This window comes from Peromyscus eremicus, chromosome 2, assembly GCF_949786415.1.
Source record: "Peromyscus eremicus chromosome 2, PerEre_H2_v1, whole genome shotgun sequence".
Lineage (NCBI taxonomy): Eukaryota > Metazoa > Chordata > Mammalia > Rodentia > Cricetidae > Peromyscus > Peromyscus eremicus.
In genome coordinates this window covers 147,554,318-147,575,006 of record NC_081417.1, presented here as the reverse complement: position 1 = coordinate 147,575,006, position 20,689 = coordinate 147,554,318, and the positions used below count along the sequence as shown (strand labels likewise).

The window sequence follows — 20,689 nt, the reverse complement described above, 5'->3', positions numbered from 1 at the left end:
AGAAACCCATGCCGACACAGGTGGCCAGGGGCCAGCCTCTGCGTCCCTGCTCCGTTACTGACCCACTAAATCTAACAACTAACACTGCCCAGGACAAGAAGTCCTCTATTAGTCTAGGCACCAGTCCCTGCTGCATGAGAGGGATGACTGGTGTGCAAGCTTGCCTGTAGCCTTGGCCCCACACAGATCCCTTTAACTCATATTCTGAACTGTTTTGCTGCCACAGGAACAGACTTGGCACAGCTCCCTGCCTGCCACCCTGCAGCTTTTCTTACTGCGTCAGTACCCATGGCAGGTAACAGCAGCAGGTGGAGGACACCAGCTCCTGGCATTTAGCCAGCTCTTCATCCTCCAGCCAGGCAGTTCTAGAACCAAATTCCTCTACTCCGACCTCTCACCGATACACACCTGCTGGCTCAGTTTAGCTGTCTACCCAGACTACTAAAGAAAAGCACTTGTCATAAAAGTGAGTCTGTTGTTGGGGACTAAGGGAATATTTGGCTTGATTAGACAACAATTTGACTCTGGGTCTCCCTTCTATTTGGAGGCTTCCTCTAGCATCCAGTTTGGGCCCAAAGGTTACACCTTGGTGGTTTTTTTCAGCACTGATAGGCCTTCCAACCTTGGAATCATAGCTAGCCTATTAATCCATGTGAAGCTCAGAGGAACCAAACCCTCCAAACTTCACTTGCTTGGTTTAAACGTTGTCTGCAATGCTGAAAGCATTGAAAAATAAAACCTACTTTATAGCGGTTCTAAAAAGTGTGCAGATTAAAGAAATAATATCCTGAAATAATTGTTACAATCAAATGCTATTGCACTCAGATTTTCAAAATGGCAGCCCACCGCTGTCTCTTTTCCACACATTTTGAATAGCAGCAGGTGTTGGTGCTGCTAAAATGTGGAACGATCCAGACTTTGGCACCAGGAGCTACAGCACCAGAATCCAGGGCTCAACAACCCAAAGACAAAAATTATTGGCGAGATCTTCTGAGGCAGGGCTTGGTGCCCCTGTTTTATCAGCAGAGAAGAGCCACAGACTTAATTTCCTATACTCTCCAGTGGACCACCACAGAGGTCTGTTTCCTTTGAACTCTCAGGGCTGCCAATTGGTACAGGAGAGTGGCAGGGGGACTACAAGTGAGAGGTTGTGCAGCCTTAAATGAAGGAGTTTCTGGCCAGTGACCCAAAAGCAGCAGCAGGAACAGATCTTGAAAACACTATCCTAGTTGTACATCAAGTTGGGATGTGGAGGCAAGACACATGGCAATGCCCTCAGGTTAGCAAAACTCCATTAAAACAGAAGTGCTAGAGAGCTGTTCCTGTCCCTGGGGTTTAAAACAAAAAACAAAAAAACAAACAAGTAGATCTCCCCACACCCTGGCAGGATGGCTGAGTCTGATGCAGACAAGGGCAGGTGTGTGCTGAGTAAGGGTGGAGGAGACTACTCAGTCCTCCTGAGGATGTCCTGAGTCTTCTCTGTCGCCAGGGAATTCACAGGAGAGGCACGGAAACAGGAATCAAACAGACTTGTGTTATAGAAAGCACCTAGCTTGAAAGCCAGGAAACGTGGCACTGGGAAACACTGGTGCCACATAGACCTGAGACCACGCAATCTAATCCCTTCACCTCAGACTTAAGACAGGCCTTACAGAGTTCTCGGAGCTCATCCCCATGACAGAAACACGAGGAAAGGAGAAAGAAAGTATAAGACCCAGAAGACAACTGAGGGCAGAAAGACATTCCCCAGACTCCTGTGGACACCACCTTCCAAAAGCAAGAGTCAGCTCATGCAAAATGGTGAAAACAAGTTTGGAACACCAAAATTAAGGCCTTCGAGGTCATCACACTCATTTTGAGCTGTGAAGCAGAGGTGGCAGAACACTTGCCTAGCATGCCACGTCCTAGGTTCAACCCCAGCATGCACGTGTGTACAGACATGTGAGCAACAAATGAAAAACCAACAAAGAACTCATCTTAAAGATAGGGGAAACTGAGGCTCCAAGAAGACAATGATTTGCCAAAGATCACAGAGCAAGGAGTGACAAAGCCAGGAGGGACAGGGACAAATGGCTTTCCAGACTCCTAGTCCAGTGACAAGGCAATGACATCCACTTCACATAGGTAGCCATGGAGGATCCCTTTGAACAGAAAGAATGCTTCAAAAAATTCAGCAACAAGCAAATAGTTAACCTCCCCATGTGGTTGGTATAAGGAGATAAAAGTTTTTTTTTTATTTATCTGCCTTCCTAAAAGGCTTAATGCACTTTGAACTGCATAAATCTGAGGCCCTCAACAGGCAGGTATTGGCTTTCCTCCAATGAAATCACTGAAATAATGATCTACTCGTGGATACCAAGGGCTTGCTTGTGTGGGAATTGGTGCATCAGCAGTCAGCAGGGTAAAGTGCGAGGCCTGCTCCACAGGATGGAGGAGGAATGGGAGAGAGCAGTCAGTCCATGCCTTTCATGGAGCTATTGCTTTGTGGAGTGACTAAAGGAATTCGCTTGTTCTTGTTTGCTTTCCCATTTGCTGGGCACTTCCTAGAAGGCAGAGTATGCTGGGTCAAGCCAGCTCAGTCTAGGGATTTTCCCAAGATAAGAATGATGAAGTCCGCTGAAGTTTCCAGCCCCCAGCAAGAGCAGAGGTGATGCCAGCAGCAATGTTGGTGCCCGGGAAAGGAGATGCATGAGATCTGTCTGTTTCTGATGCCTTTGGAAGGTGAGCTGAGAACTGAAGTTGGAGGATGGTATCATTCCATTTGGTATCATGCTCTGCCTCCAAGAAACTGGTTAGCCAAAGGCTGAGTCAGGAAGCTTCAACGTAAAGGTGGTCCCATAATCATAATTACTTAGAGGCACGGCACAGACCCCTTTTCTGTTTCCAAATTCTCAAGAACTCAAAGACAGGCATGTAGGCCCCCTAGATGGAAATGATGGCTGATGGTTCTTGGGTGGTCCCTTAGGGCAAACAAGGAGCCAACTGGAAATGGTAAGGAGACAAATCGGCATCAACTCCATAGCGAAAGGGGCTGGGCTTTGATTTACAAACAGCTCACCGAGGAGCAGAGAGCTTTTGGCTGCCTCTATGGTGGTGGGTTTCTGTCATTTCCCATTTTGGGGTCTGAGAGTGGTCCATGCTTCCTTGGGGGCAGGGTTAGGAGAGAGGACTACTCATGCATCAGGGAAGGCTGGGCCTGAGTGACTGGTTTGTAGTCTGATCCTATCTGGACAACTGGCAGAAATTACCTGAGCCATAGCCTGGCTCTCTACAGTCTCCCAGCCAAGGCCTTTGTGTCTAGCCTGATTAACTGGCCTTGGATCCTTCTCAGGCCAGGAAAGGGGAGGAGCTGAGAAGCAGGAGGAGGGAAGAAATTAGCAGATGTCACCTAGCTGGCTCAGTCTTCCTCGGCATATGGCCTGGCCAGCTGTAGTCGCTCCTCAGCCCAGACTTGCTCAGACTCTGGCAACCCCTGCTTCCCAGGCAGTTCAGAATGCTCCAGGGCGTTGTGCACTCGCCTGCTGATAACAAATGTGCCGTCCTCCCCTTCCTCCTGTGCCAATGAGTAACAAAAATAGAAAGTGAGCTGCAGAGAGTACAGGGAGGAATGAGACACCCTAACCTTCCACCCTGGTAAGCTCTCCCACCTGGAATAAATACTACACAATAACTGTAGTTTTTTTGTTTGTTTTGGGGGTAGAGGGGGAGTGCACTAGTCAGTATAAAACCCCTTGGAAATAACTGAGGAGACCAAGAGGCTCACAACTGACAGAAGCCTATTATAGGCCAGAGCCCAGAACAGGAACATGGGACCAGGATCCTCAAGGGGCAGGTGTGAAAGCCACTTTCTTGCTGCATAGCAGGAGCATGCTGAAGAGAAAGTTATTTCCACGTGTGATCTGTGAAAAAGCCACGTGCCTTCCTCTTCTATCATTCTGTCCCTTGGCTTGTGTCTCCCTGGAAACTCAGCCAAATCTTTAGGACCCAAGATAGGCATCTTTCTCCCTACTCCTGGAATTCTGCCTTGCCGACGATATTCTTTGTCAGAGTAATGAGTATGAGCAGAAAAAGCAGGCAATCAGGGTAGAGAGGCATTCCTACACAGGAATCTTAGGTTCCAATCCACACTCTTCAGTTTATTCATCTGGATGACCTTGAATAAGGCACTCTGTCTGTGACCTTCATCTCTACTACTCACATGTGAAACTAAGGACAGTACTGTTCACAGGGCTGTTTTAAGGGACACTGGGTGAAGCCAAGTGTCAATCTAAAAGATTGACAGGCTTATCCAGTTAACCCAGTTGCCTGCCTTTTAAAAAAGTACTAGTATGGGCTGGAGAGATGGTTCGATGGTTAAGAGCACTGCCTACACTTCCAGAAGATCTAGGTTCGATTCCTAGTGCCCACATGGCAGCTCACAACCATCTGTGACTCTAGTCCCAGGGTGCTGACACTCTCCTGGCCTCTGTGGTACCAGGCACAGACTTGGTACACAGACATGCATGCAAACAAAACACCCATATGCACTAAATAAAATTTAATGTGAATTTTAAAAAGGTACTAGTGTGTCTAGAGACAAGGCACTTTCATGGCCATGGGGACCAGGTCCAAGACACTCCTGGGGCCTTCTCTAGGCTCTGTTCTGACACTTTGGGTCTCAAGTCAGTTGGTTCTGGACTCATCTGTCCTTTAATGAGCCATATGGAAGCACTCTCACCCAGACAATACAATGGGTCAGGCCCAGCTGGGACAGAAGAAAATGACATTGGGTGTAAAGCTTCTAAAGTAGGCCCAGGGTCAGCTCTCAATTCTCCCTAGCCGTTGGCTGCCCAACAGGCAGCAGGACAGGAAGAACCTGTTCATTGCCATCCCACAGGCACCCAAGAGCTTCCTGTTCACTGCTCGGGAAGTCTCAGGCAAACCAAGGAACAAATGCCACTTTCTCTTCACCTCCCCTTCCCTGAAATGAAGGGAAGACAAACTAGACGAGGGTTTGGAAAGCCATGCTTCTTTTTGCCAAACTTACCTGAGACTCACTATCCCCAGCAATCCTAGGCCAAACAGATCAAGGCTGAGGGAAACGGAAGAGGAAGGAAAGTGCGACTCACCATGCTTGCTGAGTGGTTCCAGGAGGCGGCAGTGGTGGCATCTCCTATCCGATTCCTCCGGGTGAGAACCTCTGATGCAGTGAGGCTACTTTGGGTCCTTCTACAGGAGAGTTCAGGAGCATCCCCTGCATTTCCTACCTTCCGAGTGCCCTGTTCAGAAGGGAGGGACCTGGGCTGTTCCAGCTCTAAGAAGTCTGTGGAAGACCTCTGTGTGTAGGCATTGGTAGATTCCATGTGCCTACCTACTCGAGTTGGGGTGTCTTCTGAACATTTCAAGTCTCGCTTACTCTTCCAAGCATTCCGCACAGTGACGTGTCTGGGATCTGAAGAGCCTACCTCTGAAGAGGTGCTATGGCTTTTCCACCTGATTGTCTCCGCTGGGGGGGCATGACTATTCCTCTCCACAGCATCTGATGGCTTAATTAGAATGCTGCTCCGAGAGACCACTGTCTCTGGCCTATTCTTTGGAGACCCATCTCCCATTCTTTCAGCTTCTGTGAGCTGCAAGGTGACGTCATGTTTATGAATAGAGAGCTCAAGGGGGGAGCTGACATGGTTGCTGACTGATGTGAGCTCTGGGGGCCCCACCTGGATATTGCTGGTGGAGGTATGCCTCTCCCTTGGGGCCTCTCCTGGGATGGCTCTAGGGCCACTGCTGTCAGAGGGGTAGATGGTGATGCTGCTTGTCACTTTGCTTGGCACAGGTTTAGAGGTGGAGGACCTCTGCTTCTCCAGGACAACCTCAGATCCAGATCCTCCCATGATTTTTTTCACATCCTTATCAATGATAACAGGTTTTATAATCGCTCTGGACCGCAGGGCCTCTCTGGGGCTGAAGGGCCTTTGGTTTTTCACCCCAGCACCATTGGCATCTGGGAATTCTACAGCATTGGAGGAAGCTCTGGTAGATTTCACAGATTCGTTTTCTATTGCAGCATTTTTATTATTTTCAAATAGGGCAGTTCTAGGTCCCCCTCGGGACTTGGCCTTTTCTCTAGAGTTTGGCTGTTGTTTGGGCTCTGGCTCTGGAGTGATAGTTGTGCTCACCAACTTGGCAGTGACAAGAGATTCTATGTCCAAGTCATCATCTGAGTCCATCTTCTCTCTGCCACTGGATTTGATGACACGGCACCTCAGAGCTTCATGCTGACTGCTGTCTTCCATTACAACTGCTACAGACTGATCAACTCCTTCTTTAGTTGGCGTTGAAAAGCCCTGAATGATACTTTCTTGGCTTCTTGAACTATAAGGATACTTTGATAAAGTAGGAGCTTTAGAATTTGGAAAATTAGCATCAGCTTCCAGTCCATTAGCAGTCTTTTTGCCCTTAGAATTCCCTTCTGAGGAGGCTCTCTGAGAGGAGGACAGAGCTCCAGTGGCCTTAGAACAGCCCAAATCTGCAGCCTGAGTTACTTGACTTCCACTGCCAGGCATCTGTCCTCTCTTGCCATAGTGGGCCTCAGAGGAGATCTCAGAAGTCTTGTCTCCTCTACCCATTGTATCATTAGGAACAGATCCATGGGTGGAGTCACTAAACGTTCGAGTTGTCTTCTCTACCTTCCCCTTAAGTCCGCTCTCAGTGCCTGGCTTGGGAGTTCCCTTCCAAACTTTACTGTGCTCCTGGGCAGCAGGGGGGTAACGGCTAAGCACTGATGGCTGTTCCCTACTCTTCTTCCCTTCACTCTGCGAGGAGCCAGGTACAAATCGGTCTTCAGCTCTCTTTGTCTCCTGAGGTCCACTGTCCGCAGTCACTCCCATGTTGGAAGCTTTGGCTGCCCTTCTGTTGGCAAAAATAGGAGAAGCAGCCTGCTTGTTGCTTAGAGAATAGTTTTCATTATTGAGAGCAAACTCCCTGTTCCGGATCCTTTCCCGCTTATGTTGAGGGGACAGTTCCCGGGGTGTGTGCCTGGACATGGATGCCTCACCCCCATGACCTCTGAACTTAGTCCTCTCGTGCCTGCCTCTGCCCAATAGGAAAGCATCTTCCCCTTCTATGTCCCCATTTCCTAACTCTTTCTGTTTCTTGACTTGCAGCTTTATCTCCTCTAGCTGGCTAGCTAAGATTCTGTTTTTATTCAGTTCAGTTAGGTAATTATCCTGAAGGTCATTGTTTTTAGCCCTCATTTTCTTAAGCTCTTCTTCCAAAGATTCAAAGTGTCTGATCTGTGTCTTGAGTTTCTGAATCTCTTGGTTGAGGTCTTTAACTTTGTTATCCTCCTGGTTCCGATTCTTTTCATTTTCTGATTTGTCTCTGCTTTCATTCTCCACCTGCTTTAGGTAGTCCAGACTGCCCTTCCTTCTCGATTCTTTGGATGGCAATGTGGAGGAGATGCCATCCTCGATGCGCAGGTCACTCCTCTCCGAAAGAGTAGAAGCGTTCCTCGTGTGATCTCGGCTCATTTTCTTGTTCTGCTCCAGTTTTTGAGTAAGCTCTTTTATTAATTTCTCATTTTCTTTGTCCTTTTCATTCAAGTATTTTCTCTCCTTTACGAAGCTCAGGGTCAATGATTTTAGCTTTTCTAACTCTGACACTAAGCTCTGCTCAGTTTTATCCAAGCGGTCCTCCGAAGACTCCAGTTCTTTCACTTTGACTCTGAGCATTTCCAACTCAGAAGAGATTTTCTTGGTCAGATTTCTCTCTTCATTCAGGCTCAAACAAAGCTGGGAACATTCATTCTTGCTCCTGCTCAAGGCCTCCTCCAGCTTCTCTAACTCAGCCATTCGTTTCTGAAGCCACTCGATCTCAGATTTTAGCTCTCGGGTAAGGCTTTCCTCCTCTTCAAGTTTCTCCTTCATCATATGACACAGGTCCTCTGCTCTCTTAATTTCCTCATCTTTACCTTCAATCTTCAGTACCCGCTGACGCAGCACCTCGATCTCAGCCAGCATGCTAGAGTTGCTGCCCTCCGCCTGAATCACCTTGTCCTGGAGGTCCAGGAGCTCATCCTCAGCTTTCTGGAGGTTTTTTGTGGCTTCCTCCAATTCATCGAGGCGGCGGCTCAGGCTCTGTAACTTAAACCGCAGATGGCGACTGGAGGCAGCATCCTTGTAGCTGGCCATGTCTGCCATGTCTACAGCCAGCCAAGGTGGACTGCTAGAGGCATCCAACTGCACTGGAGAAACTGGTTACCTTTCTCTTGGCATCCACAACCTTCTTTGGCAACTGAAGACCATTATAAATCTACAGAATGAAAGCAGAAAATACATCAGCAAATTTTTTAAAAATGCATGTTAATTTGATTGTAAAAAGAACTCCAACCTGCAGCCCTTGTACAGAGGACACAGCAGCTACTCAAAATTTTAATGGATCAACTTGAATAAACCCGCAAAAACCTCTGTTCTTCATGGCTGATAATGAGCTAATACCTAAGCACAGCATGGCATTAGACTGCAGGGAACCCCAATTCTCATGGCAGAGTACAAGGACATCCACCACATGCACGATCTCTACCCTTTCTGTATTCATCAGAAAACAGAGCCTTTCTTCCCGAGCTGTAAAGTGAGCAGTCCTCTCTACCAGTGCCCTTGTGAGAACACGTGGTGAGCTCTTGGTAACAACACACTAAATAATCCTAAAGTGGGAGGAGGGGAAGGGGGGCGGTGCAGACCAAAGGAGGAAAGAAGTCATATTTGAAACAAGTTGGTGAAAGAACCTTACATTAAAAAAATACTGAGCCGGGCGGTGGTGGCGCACGCCTTTAATCCCAGCACTCGGGAGGCAGAGCCCGGCAAATCTCTGTGAGTTCGAGGCCAACCTGGGCTACCAAGTGAGTTCCAGGAAAGGCGCAAAGCTACACAGAGAAACCCTGTCTCGAAAAATCAAAAAAAAAAAAAAAAAAAAAAAAAAAAAAAAAAAAAATACTGCCCCAAACAGAATAAATCTGCTCCCAGACTTAAAGATACAAAAGAAATTGTCTCAACCAATTGGCTGCTCTAATGAAAGACCTGACACTGGATTATTTATAAAGAAAGACCAGATGAGGTTCTAGAAGCTGGAAAATGCAATCTCAGGCCACCAGCAGGTTCTTCTATGCCTGGTGTCTGCTCCTAGGAGAGTATCTTAAGTCTTTGGACTTGAATGGTGAAAGGATAAATGTTAAAAGCCCTTCTGTAAGGGTGACAAGTCCATCACCTCTTAATTATATCAGGGAGGATTAAATTTGAACAAGAGTTTTCTGGGGCACACAAACATTCAAATCATAGCAACAATCTTTGAAGAAACAACTGAACCTTAACTGAGTGTCCAAAAGAAAACAAAAGACACCCTATGGTGATACTTAAGAAGTAAGCTGTCCATCTAGAATGACAGACTCCTCAAATTTACCATCAAACATGAGTGAGTTAATGAACTCTTGAGCACCATCAAAGAAGTGGAGAGAAGGCATGTGCACAGCATATCCCAACACCACCACATGCCAATCTCAAGCTCACATTCAAGGCTATAAAAACTATTGTGATGGTTAGTGTTAACTGTCAACTTGAGAGAATCTAGAATCACCTGTACAGGGGGTGGGGAGTTGATTAGGTTAATTGCTGCCCACTGTGGGTGGCCTTTCCTTGGCAAGGCTCCTGGACGACATAAATGGAGAAAGGGAGCTGAGCAGCACCATGCACTCATTGCTCTCTGTTTCTGAGTGTGGATGTGATAGGATCAGCTGCTTAAGATGCCTGGGTGGACTGAGCCCTTAAACTGTGAGCAGAAATAAACCCTTTCTCCCTTGAGTTGCTTTTATCAAGGTATTTTATCACATCAACAGAAAAAGACACTAAGACACTCACCTAAACAATTCTAAAAGAAATCTTAAATTAGACCATAAAGGAATCAAACAAGTAAGTAACAGAAGACAGCTGGAAATGTAGTTTGAAACAAAGGAAAATACAACTTTCTCAAATATGTGGATAAACTCAGCAGGGCACAAAAGAGAAGGTGGTAAGATTTTTTTAAGAACCAGAGGACTGGAGGTCTGCTGTGAGAGTGTCTTTTATGTATGACAGGGAGTTGCACCCAGGAAATCTAACAATGAGGATACCTGAACAAGACCTAACCAGTGATGCCATCAGAGAACAACCCAACACGGGTGGGGGAAGTCTCGAAAGGACCAACCCATAGATGAAGAGCTACAAACAACTGATGGCTGCTAATTCCACCAACTGGTCAACCCTAAATACATATTTACTCAGTAGGTAGGGGTGTGTGTGTGTGTGTGTGTGTGTGTGTGTGTGTGTGTGTAACAATAATAAAGAGGCCGTGAATTTGAAGGGGAGGGGATAGTACAGGAGGAGAGGGTGAGTGTAAATGATGGAAACACAGTATTTATGTATGACAATCTCCAATGTAAAGGGTTGTAGAATGAAGTGAGCATTGCTTGGAGATCTTTATGGCGCTAGGTGCATATGGTAAATGACACCGTAACAATTAGTAACCTTGAAGCTTTCATCTTAATAAACAAACAAACACAAAGCAAAGTAAACCTATGATGATAGTTCCAGCTGCCAGGGAAAGTAAAACAGGATGACTGCTTAAACAAAGGTGGTCAGCCACGAAGGAAGCCACTATCTATCAGCTAACTAAGTAATTAATTTGTTAATTCATTAAAATTAAGCAGAAGAAATAGAAAAAAAATGAGTGGAAATCAAACTGAAATAAGGAAACAAAAAGGGGCTGTAATGAAAGACAAAGCTGGCTTTTTGAAAAGATAATGGAACTGGGAAGATGGCTTTGCCACTAAGAACACTCAATGAAGCCAGGCGGTGGTGACGCACGCCTTTAATCCCAGCACTCGGGAGGCAGAGCCAGGTGAGTTCGAGGCCAGCCTGGTCTACAAAGTGAGATCCAGGACAGGCACCAAAACTACACAGAGACCCCTTGTCTTCAAAAACCAAAAAACAAAACAACAACAACAACAACAACAAAAGTAATTGTAGAAGAGCTGAGTTTTAGTTCCCCTTACCCACTTCAGATGGCTCACAACTCCAGTTTCAGGGGATCCAATGCCCTCATTTAGCTTCCACAGGCACCTGGATGCATATAATACATACCTACCTACATATATACATACTTACACACACACACACACACACACACACACACACAAATAAATAAAAGTACATCTTTTAAAGGATTTTTTTTTAGTTGTCCCCAGGTTTACTGAAAATATTACAGAGCAAAACAGATTCAAAAGACTCTACATGATGTTTCGAAATTAAATATATCTTTTTACAATTGAAAAGATAATAAAACTAGGGCTTTAGGAGGCTAAGATATAATATAGAATTACTGGTATCAAAAATGAAGAGAGAGAACACTATATATATCTCAGAGACATTAAAAAGACAGTAATTTATGAACAACTCTGTGGCCAAAATTTGGCAATCCAGATGAAATGGACCAATTACCTGAGAGTCACAATCTATAAAGAAATTGATCATCAGTAACTTTGCAAAATAGATACAAAAGCCCAAATGGCTTCACTGGTAAGAACTATGTACATTTAGAAAAGATGGCACCAATTTTCCAGAAGACAGAAGCACAGCAAATAGTTCCCAATTCATTCTGTGAAGCCAACCAAACTCTCATAAGACCAAAGAAATCCCAAGAAAATAAAATCCACAGACCACTATCATATTTACACAGATGCACCTAAGGCTTTTGAACAAATTCTAGGAGATGAAATCTAACAATGTATAGGAAGAATTATATGCTACAACTAATTGGATTTACCCAAGAAATTCAAACTTCAGCTTTTGAAAACTGTTTGACAGAAGTTGTCACACCATTAGGTTAAAGAAGAAAACTGACAGCCAGGCGGTGGTGGCACACGCCTTTAATCCCAGCACTCGGGAGGCAGAGCCAGGCGGATCTCTGTGAGTTCGAGGCCAGCCTGGGCTACAGAGTGAGTTCCAGGACAAGCACCAAAACTACAGAGAGAAACCCTGTCTTGAAAAACCAAAAAGAGGAAGGGGAGGAGGAGGAGGAGGAGGAGGAGGAGGAGGAGGAGGAGGAAAGAAGGAAGAAGAAGAAGAAGAAGAAAACTGACATGATACCAGAGAGAAACTCAAGGCCTCCCTGCTGGGATGAGGGACAAAGCAAGAATGTCTTCTCTCATCATCTCTTTCAACATTGTACCAGAAGCTTAGATAATATAATTAGGCAAGAAAATAAAAGATATGCTGACTGGGAGGAAAGAAAAACTTTGTTTGAGGATAACATGTCTGTCTATGTAAAAATTTCAAAAGAATTAGCAAAAGAAAGTTCCCTAAAACAATTAGTGGTTACAAGATGGTTGCAGACTGTAAGAATAGACAAATAGATTAAAAAAATTCAAAGCTGATCGGTGGTGGCGCACACCTTTAATCCCAGCACTTGGGATGCAGAGGCAAGTGGATCTCTGTGAGTTCAAGGCCAGCCTGGTCTACAAATCCAGTTTCAGGACAGCCAGGGCTACACAGAGAAACCCTATCTCAAAAAACCAAAACCAAAACCAAAACCAAACCAAACAAAACAAAAAATCCTCAACCACTTCTCAGTGTACCAACAGTGAGTAAGTGGAATTGGAAATTAAAGAACAGTATAATTTTTATTTGCACTATAAAAAATGAAATGTAGATATAAGCCCAACAGGTACATCTGTATTTCATATACTGTTTTGCAGACTGTAAAACTTCTGACCTAAGTAAGTTCATGCTCACTGGTGGGAAGACTCAATATAGTCTGGATGTCAATTCTACAGATCCAACATACTCACAATCAAAATTCCCAACAACTATTGTGTGGACACTGACAAACTGATAAAGTTTTGGTAGAGTCAAATGACCAGAAGAACTAACACAATATTGAAATTAACAAAACTGAGAACTGATGATACCTAAACTAAGAAAGTTATCAGTCAAGGCAGTATGTATAAGAAAGAATAGACAAATAAAGGAATAAAACCACCCAGACAAATACTGTCCACTGATCTCTAAGAGCAAGACAATAAAACACAGCAAAAATAGTCTTCTCTATAATTGTTGATAAAACCAGACCCATAAGCACAGTCTTAAGTATAAAATGTAAAACTATCAACTCCTAAAAAATTAAAAAGGAGAAAAACCAGATGACCATGAGTACAGTGGTAATCTCAGGTACTGTCCCAAAAGTACAATCCATGAAGGAGAGAACTGGTAACTCAAGTTTGTTAAAGTGAAAGACATCAAGACAAGCCAAACACTGGCAGAAAATAACTAAAATATATTTGATAATACCAGGAATGGTGGTGCACACCTTTAATCCTATAACTTGAGAGACAAAGACAGATGGATCTCTGTGGGTTCAAGACCAACCTAGTTTACAAAGTGAGTTCTAGGACAGCCAAGGCTACAAAGAATAGACTATTATCCAAAATATACCTCAGTAAGAAAAAAATGAGTGAAAAGACCTAAATAGACACCTCACCAAAGGACATATACAGATTGCAAATAAGCACATGGAAAGATCATGTTGATTTAGAACTGGAAAAGAGACAAAGAGAGAGAGAATGACAGACAGACAGACAATATACCACAAGTCGGGCATGGTGGCTTATAATCTCAACACTTGTGGGGCTGAGTCAGGAAGACGGCACCTTGAACCTAAGGCCAGCCTGGGCTACATAATGGGTTGCAGGCCAGTCAGGGCTATACAGTAAGACCCTGTCTTGTGGTGGTATTTTATTTGTGAACCCCAATAAAGCTTATCTGGGGATCAGAGGAAAAAGCCAGCCACTATATTAAACATAGAAGTCAGGCAATGGTAGCACACACCTTTAATCCTAGCATTCGGCAGACAAAGATCCATCTGGATCTCTGTGAGTTTAAGGCCACACTGGGAACAGAGCCAGGTGTGGTGGCACACACCTTTAATCCCAGCACTAGTTACCCACAGAGGTCTGGAGGTCTGTACAGACAGACAGGAAGTGATAGAGCTGGGTGGAAAGAGGAAGTGATGTAGCTGGGCAGAGAGAGGAAGTAAGATGGCAGGGCACAGAAAGGATATAGGTGTGAGTATACAGAAAGTAGCTCTCTCTCTGGAGGCTGAGGAGTTGGTAAGGTGAGGTTCGCTGTGGCTTGTCCTATTACTCTGATCTCTCAGTTTTCACCCCAATATCTGGCTCTGGGTTTTTTTTTATTAATAAGACCATTTAGCAATTTGTGTTACACTCTGTTAAAAAACTTTAAAGGGAAAAAAAGTGAACCATAACATATAGATGTTGGATGATAGCAATTATTATGACCTAAATAAAGATGAGTCAAAATACCATGGTTTTTAAAAAGGCTCCTGAAGAGAAGAGTGGGACCAGGAAGACCAAACAAGAAGCACTGTGGTGATCCAGGCAGAGACCACTGTGGCTGGCAACAGAAGAACTGACAAGTGGCCAGAATTCTGGTCATGTGAAGGTAGAACTCCATGCTTTTGTTCCTGGACTGTATGTGATGTATGAGACAAAGCGAAAAATTAGGGATGACTCCAAGGTTGCTGGCCTGAATTTCCAGGACAGTGCTGTCCTACATTCAATGCAGTTGAGTGCAGATAGAACAGTATGAAAAGGGAGATCAGTTTAAAACATTTGTGAGAGACTTAGTGGTCATCCAAAGACAACAGAGGCCACAAGTACACAAGCACAGAGAGGTCAAGGGAGAGGTGGTCTCAATGTAAATCTGTGAGTCAATGAAAACAGATGGCTTATAAAAGCAATTGACATTGCCAAGTAATTGAGTGGACACAGAGAAAACAATAAATCAAAGGTCTAAACCCCAGTAGTTTTGTTTGTTTGTTTGTTTAAAGACAGGGTTTCTCTGTGTAGTTTTGGTGCCTGTCCTGGATCTTGCTCTGTAGACCAGGCTGGCCTCGAACTCACAGAGATCCGCCTGGCTATGCCTCCCGAGTGCTGGGATTAAAGGCATGTGCCACCATTGCCCGTCTTAAACCCCAATATTTTATTGGCAGAGATGAAGAATAGCAAAGAGACAAAGCATCTGTGAGGCAAATGGAAAACTACAAGTGTACACAGCGTGTGGTGTCATGGAAGCCTCCCAAAGCTAAGAAAAAAAGGCAATGATTAGCTGTGAAGTAAGACTAACAAAGATGGAACTATCAAGACAGCGATGTCTCAAGTATCACCATTGGGGCTGAAGAATTGGCTCAGTGGTAAGCCATTTTCTCCAGCCTATATGAAAGCCTGGGGTTCCATCTCCAGCACCACATGGGAAAGTGGCAAGTGTCCAGCACTAAGTAACAGGAATGGTATTGGAAACAGTGACAGAATCACTGAGGATTTGAGTCATTGAGAAATTACGGGCAGTGACATGGTGAGTGACAGCAACAATGAAGATACTGCTGTAGTCTGGGGAAATTAGACTCAAAGCTAATTGGAAAGGAGGGAAGAACACAGTCTGAGCCATAAGAAAAAATCCAGCATCTATAGTCAAACTGACTATCAACAATCCAACAACAACCGCAGTGAGGCCTGAAGTACCAAATGCCTCTGAAGACTTCGGCCGCTGGCCGCACTACACGTGCAGAGCCACCAGATGGAGCCTGTGCACAACTCCTACAGAACAGCAACACTTGGGAGAAACTGCTGTCACCAAGGCTGGCTCTCTCCCTCCCATCCATCACTCTGCTCCCCTCTCTTGGTACAGCTCTTTCCTTTCATCTAGGCTTTTTTAGACTCTCTCCTATCTTTCCCTAGCCTACATGCTTCCATATTCTCCAAAACTGGAGGGGCAAGGGAGACTTTTCTTTGGGCATTTGTTTAGTGGTGCAGCAAAAGCCTTACCTATATACAAGGTGGGGGATTAGGGACTCAACTAATTTTCTATATTCAGCGATACAAAGGCTAAAGGGTTGAAAGATTTCTACTACCATGACAGTTACTGGAGACAAACGGCAGCGTGTGTCTACAAAGTGCCTCAGAGTAGTGTGTCATTGTAAATATGCTTGTGAATATGTAAAGAGATGGCTTCATATGATATAGCTCAATAATGCAGGTTTTTGTCCCCCGTCTCCCCCCAGACTGGGTTTCTTTGTGTAGCTCTAGATATCCTGGAACTCACTTTGTAGACCAGGCCAGTCTCAAACTCAGAGATTTGCCTGCCTCTGCCTCAAGATGTACTAGGGTTAAAGAAATGTACCACCAGGCCCAGTTCAATAATGCTACTTTTAAAAACACACACAATTGGGCATGGTAGCATTCCTGTAGTTCCAGCTACTCAGAACTTTAAAGAGGATCCTTTAAACTAAGAAACTCAAGACGAGCCTAAAAAACATAGTGAGAACACCATACAAAAACAAAACAAAACAAAAAACAAAACAAAACCCAGCCTATCCTCAACTAAAACTCTCAACACACTCCCTTTTCACTAGTTTATATTGCACTTCTCATGAACAAATCTCTTCTTTAAGAGGAAATTATAACAGTTAATACTGTCAACTTGACACTCTTTGGAATCCAGAGACAAGGCTCCAGGCAGACCTGTGAGGGACTGTCTTACAGGTAAACTGAAGGGAAAGCTCACACTAGAACTGGGTGCCACCATCCCCTGGGGGTTGGTCTGTGGATTCAGTGATCAGCCTCCTCACGAGGACTCTGGGGCCTTCACCTCCTCACCACGATGGGCTTCCCCTTCAGAGTGCAAGCCAGAGCAATCTTGTCTCCCTTAGCATTTTTTGTCAGGATATTTTATCACAGAAACAGGAAAAGTCACCAAATTTTATCACACTGCATGAGGTTCTATTTACTCAGTCTATCTCTCCCTATTGCTTTCTTACTTGTTTTCTGAATTCTCAGTACCCAGCAGGGAGCCTGGCACAAAACAAATGCTTTAAACTTGGTGACTATGAGCGGCTGAATGAACTTCCTAATGATTCAATGGCTGGCCAGACACTGGCCATTAACAGAAAACATTAAATAATGCCAAGGAACTGTTCATGGATTACAGAGGAGGAAATGGCTAGCAAGAGTGAATCCAGACGGAACAGAATATCAGGTCCTGGGGTAATGGTCTAAAAGATCACACCCAAGCCCTGTGTCTCAGCCACCATACTTCCCTTTCTAGCCTGCAGGTCTGTGCCTTTGGAAACAGGGCCAAACTACTGAAACCACTTCTCACAGGCTGCCTAAATATCACTACTGGGCCAGATAAGAACGTAAAATATTCCTGGATCTTCTTCCACTCCTTAGAATAGGGTTTTTAAACCTCCAATACACAGTTCTTTTATTTTCTTTTTCTGTTTTTGTTTTTTGAGACAGGTTCTAAATAGCCCTGGTGGTCCTAAAACTCACTGTGTGTGTAGTGATATTTTATCTGTGTACCCAAATAAAGTTTATTTGAGGATGAGAGGAAAAAGCCAGCCACTATAGTAAACATAGAGGTCAGGCAATGGTAGCACACGCTACCTACCACTACTACCACTCGAAGGCAGGGATGTCTGGATCTTTGTGAGTTCATGGCCACACTGGGAACAGAGCCAGGTGTGGTACATACCTTTAATCTCAACACTAACCATAAAGATCTGGAGGTCTGTACAGACAGACAGGAAGTGACAGAGCGGGGCAGGAAGAGGAAGTGATGTAGCTGGGCAGAGAGAGGAAATGAGATGGCAGAACAGAAAGGCATATAGGTGTGGGTAAACAGGAAGTAGGTCTCTTTGGCTGAGGACCTCCAAGTGGTAATAACGTGACTGGCTTCTTTCTGCTTCTCTGATCTCTTGGTTTTAACCCCGATATCTGACTCCGGGTTTTTTGTATTAATAAGACCGTTTAGCACTTCGTCCTATACTCTGTAGACCAGGCTGACCTTAAACTCATGAAGATCCTCCTGCCTCTGCCTCACAGATTGCTGGGATTAAAGGTATGTGTCACCACGCAGCTAAATACACATTTCTTATCTAGAGGAGGGTGTGGGGGTGGTGCTATTTCCAGGGCTATTTCCAAAGAGGAGGGGTAGATACTTCTTGTCTGCTCCCTGGGGAGAATTCATTATTTACTAAATATTTATGAAACACTTAATATACCCAGGCTTTTGTGAAGTGCTAGAATAAAAAATTAAGAGCTTCCTCTTGTCCTGAAGAAATCAGACAGACATAGCCAAAAGTAAAACAATGTTTTTTAAAAGTAAAGCCTTCTCTATCAGGCATCATGGCACTCTCGGGTGATCCCAGCACGCAGGAAGATCAAGGGCTCGTAGCGAGCTCCAAGTGAAGAAACAAGGAAAGGAAAGAGGGGAGGGAGGAAGCAAAGCAGCAGGAATTTTCCCTAACCTATGATATCATGGACAGCCACCATCGCTACCTTCTTACACTGCTTTTCTTCTCCAGCACACTTGACCCCCATACATATACCCCAGGAGATCAGAAGTGGCAACTAACTGTACCTGAGAGCAGTATCTAGGACAGAACTTGTTCATGTTAAACCTTAGAAAAATCACACAAAAGTAAAGGGAAGGATGAATAGTCCCACTTATTTGTGTTTTGTTTGACAGTGTCACCCTATACCCAAGTGGTCCTGGAACTTAGCATGTAGCCCACAATAGCCTCAAATTCACAATGTTCCATGTGCTGGAGTCACTCACAGGCCAGTCCCATCTCTTAAAGTCAGTGTCTCCCACATCAATATCTACCTCAGTTCCAATTAATATTAGAAAGATACCAACTGTCTTTCATTTGGCAGCTCATTTCTGCCAAACTTTAGAACAAACAAATAACAATAACAACAAAACAAAAAACCAGGGCCTCTTGTATCTCACGCTGGCCTGGAACTCAGTATGTAACCAAGAATGATCTAGAATTTCTTATCCCTCTGCCTCTACTTCCCAAGTGCTAGGACAGCTGGTATGTGCCATCACACCTGGTTTATGTGGTGCTGGGGGTTGCTAAACAAGCACTCTACCAACCTAGCTACATCTCAGCCCCTTACACCCACTTCTAAGTAGCCCTATCTAGTACTTTAGAAACTTGCTCTTTTTCCTGTCCTGGCAGATCAGGAAGGTCTGAAATAGAACATAATAAATCCTGCCTTGCCCCTTCTCCCAACATAGCTGCCATGATTCATTTCCTGTTCCCAATAGTCATTTAATGCAGGGGTCGGCAAATGTCTTTGCAATTTGACATAAAACTATACAGACTTAGATTGGAAGTACTTTAGGTTTTGTGAGACTAAAAGTGCCTGTCCCAACAATTCTACTCTGTAGTGTGAAGCAGTCACACTACAGTTGAAACATAGACATGCTTTAACTATTTTACTTACAAAGTCAGGCAAGGGGCCTTCAGTCCAGAGTTTGGCATCCCCTGATCCACAGTCAAAGCATTGTTTTTAAATAGTCTCCTCTGGACCACTCCTAGTAACCAGTCTTAAAGACTGAGGCCTTCCAACAGTGTATCTTTACACCACTTCCTGAGTGTGTCTATTTCATTATTGGGTTTCAGTGAGTTTTTTCCCCAGAATCATAAATTCATGTACTTTAGACTCACAAATCTCAGGGTTAGCACCCAGGTAGCACTTAGAAGTTCTTCAAGGTGGAAAGAATCCAATGCATAAGTTGCCTAGTAAGCATCACCCAATTCTTGTCCAAGCACTTCTAATGACAAGGACATACACTTTCCCACCAGACAACTCATTCCATCTTTGAACAGCTCTAAGACACTACTTTTCAGCCTTGAATGTCTAGCCGCATCGTGTAAATCTAATACTGTCTGACTCTTCCACCAGTGTAAAGAACGTGTTTGAATGTCATCCACTACCTCATGAAGAGTTCCTTTTTGTCCTTATGATGTCTTTTTCATGAGCGAGTTAACATGAGAAGTGTTACTGAGATTTTTCTCTGTACCCAGTCATTTCCATGACCACTGCTCATGCTCCAAACTTTTTTTTCACACCTTTCTCTATCCATCTCAGGCCAGCAGTGACCAAGACCACTAGGTCCCTTAGTCACTCCTGCTCATGTTCTAATTTCTCTCAATCCTAGTTCATCGATGCTCTCCATGGCCTTCATGAGTACCACCAATAAAGACTGGCTCAAAAAACCCAGAGAGAGCAAAAGGAACTGGTTGTTAGTCCAAGTTTCTTTAATCTGTTTGTTTGGGTATGCTTCTTTTTTTTCCCTCTCCCCCATCCCCCAGAGCTGAGGACCGAACCTAGGGCCTTGAGCTTGCTAGGCAAACACTATACCACTGAGCTAAATCCCCAAACCCTTGGTATGCTTCTTAAAGGTAAGTCAGCCACCATCTCAACTGAGAAAGGAACTTTCTCAAAAGGGGAATGTGATATGAAGAAAAGGACCTAATTTGAAACCTTAACCTATTATTTGCTGTCTGTGTGAACCTGCAGAAGTTATTTGGCCTCTCAACTCACTTTCTTGCAGTAATAAAGCACTAACCTCACAGTTAGAATAGGTGCTAGGAAGAAAATGTATGACAAACAGGCCTGACACAGTAAATAGGTTAGACCTGCTCCTTAAAGTTTTTGGCTTCAAGAGTAGACTACAACCTGTCAAGCTAGCTGGTGGGCTAATTAAAGAGAAAACATATAAAGTGCTTAGCCTGGTTTCGCCTCATATATGGTTCA

The 20,689-nt window shown here is 44.4% G+C and overlaps 1 protein-coding gene across 3 annotated transcripts in view; it reads right to left on the bottom strand.

Annotated features, from left to right (window-relative positions):
- Positions 1-1,854: 1,854 nt before the first annotated feature.
- Positions 1,855-20,689, bottom strand: part of Luzp1 (leucine zipper protein 1) — a 78,430-nt gene continuing 59,595 nt past the window's right edge. The window contains exons 3-5 of one of the 3 annotated variants that reach the window (XR_009377694.1): positions 5,109-8,289; positions 3,249-3,553; positions 1,855-2,982 (exon numbers count right to left, since the gene is read on the bottom strand). Coding sequence is in view for 2 of the 3 variants with exons in the window: in XM_059255209.1 (XP_059111192.1) it covers positions 3,398-3,553; positions 5,109-8,177 (3,225 nt within the window). In the remaining variant the exon portion in view is untranslated. The remainder of the gene's footprint in view (positions 2,983-3,248; positions 3,554-5,108; positions 8,290-20,689) is intronic. The other 2 variants (XM_059255209.1, XM_059255208.1) reach the window with 2 other exon arrangements.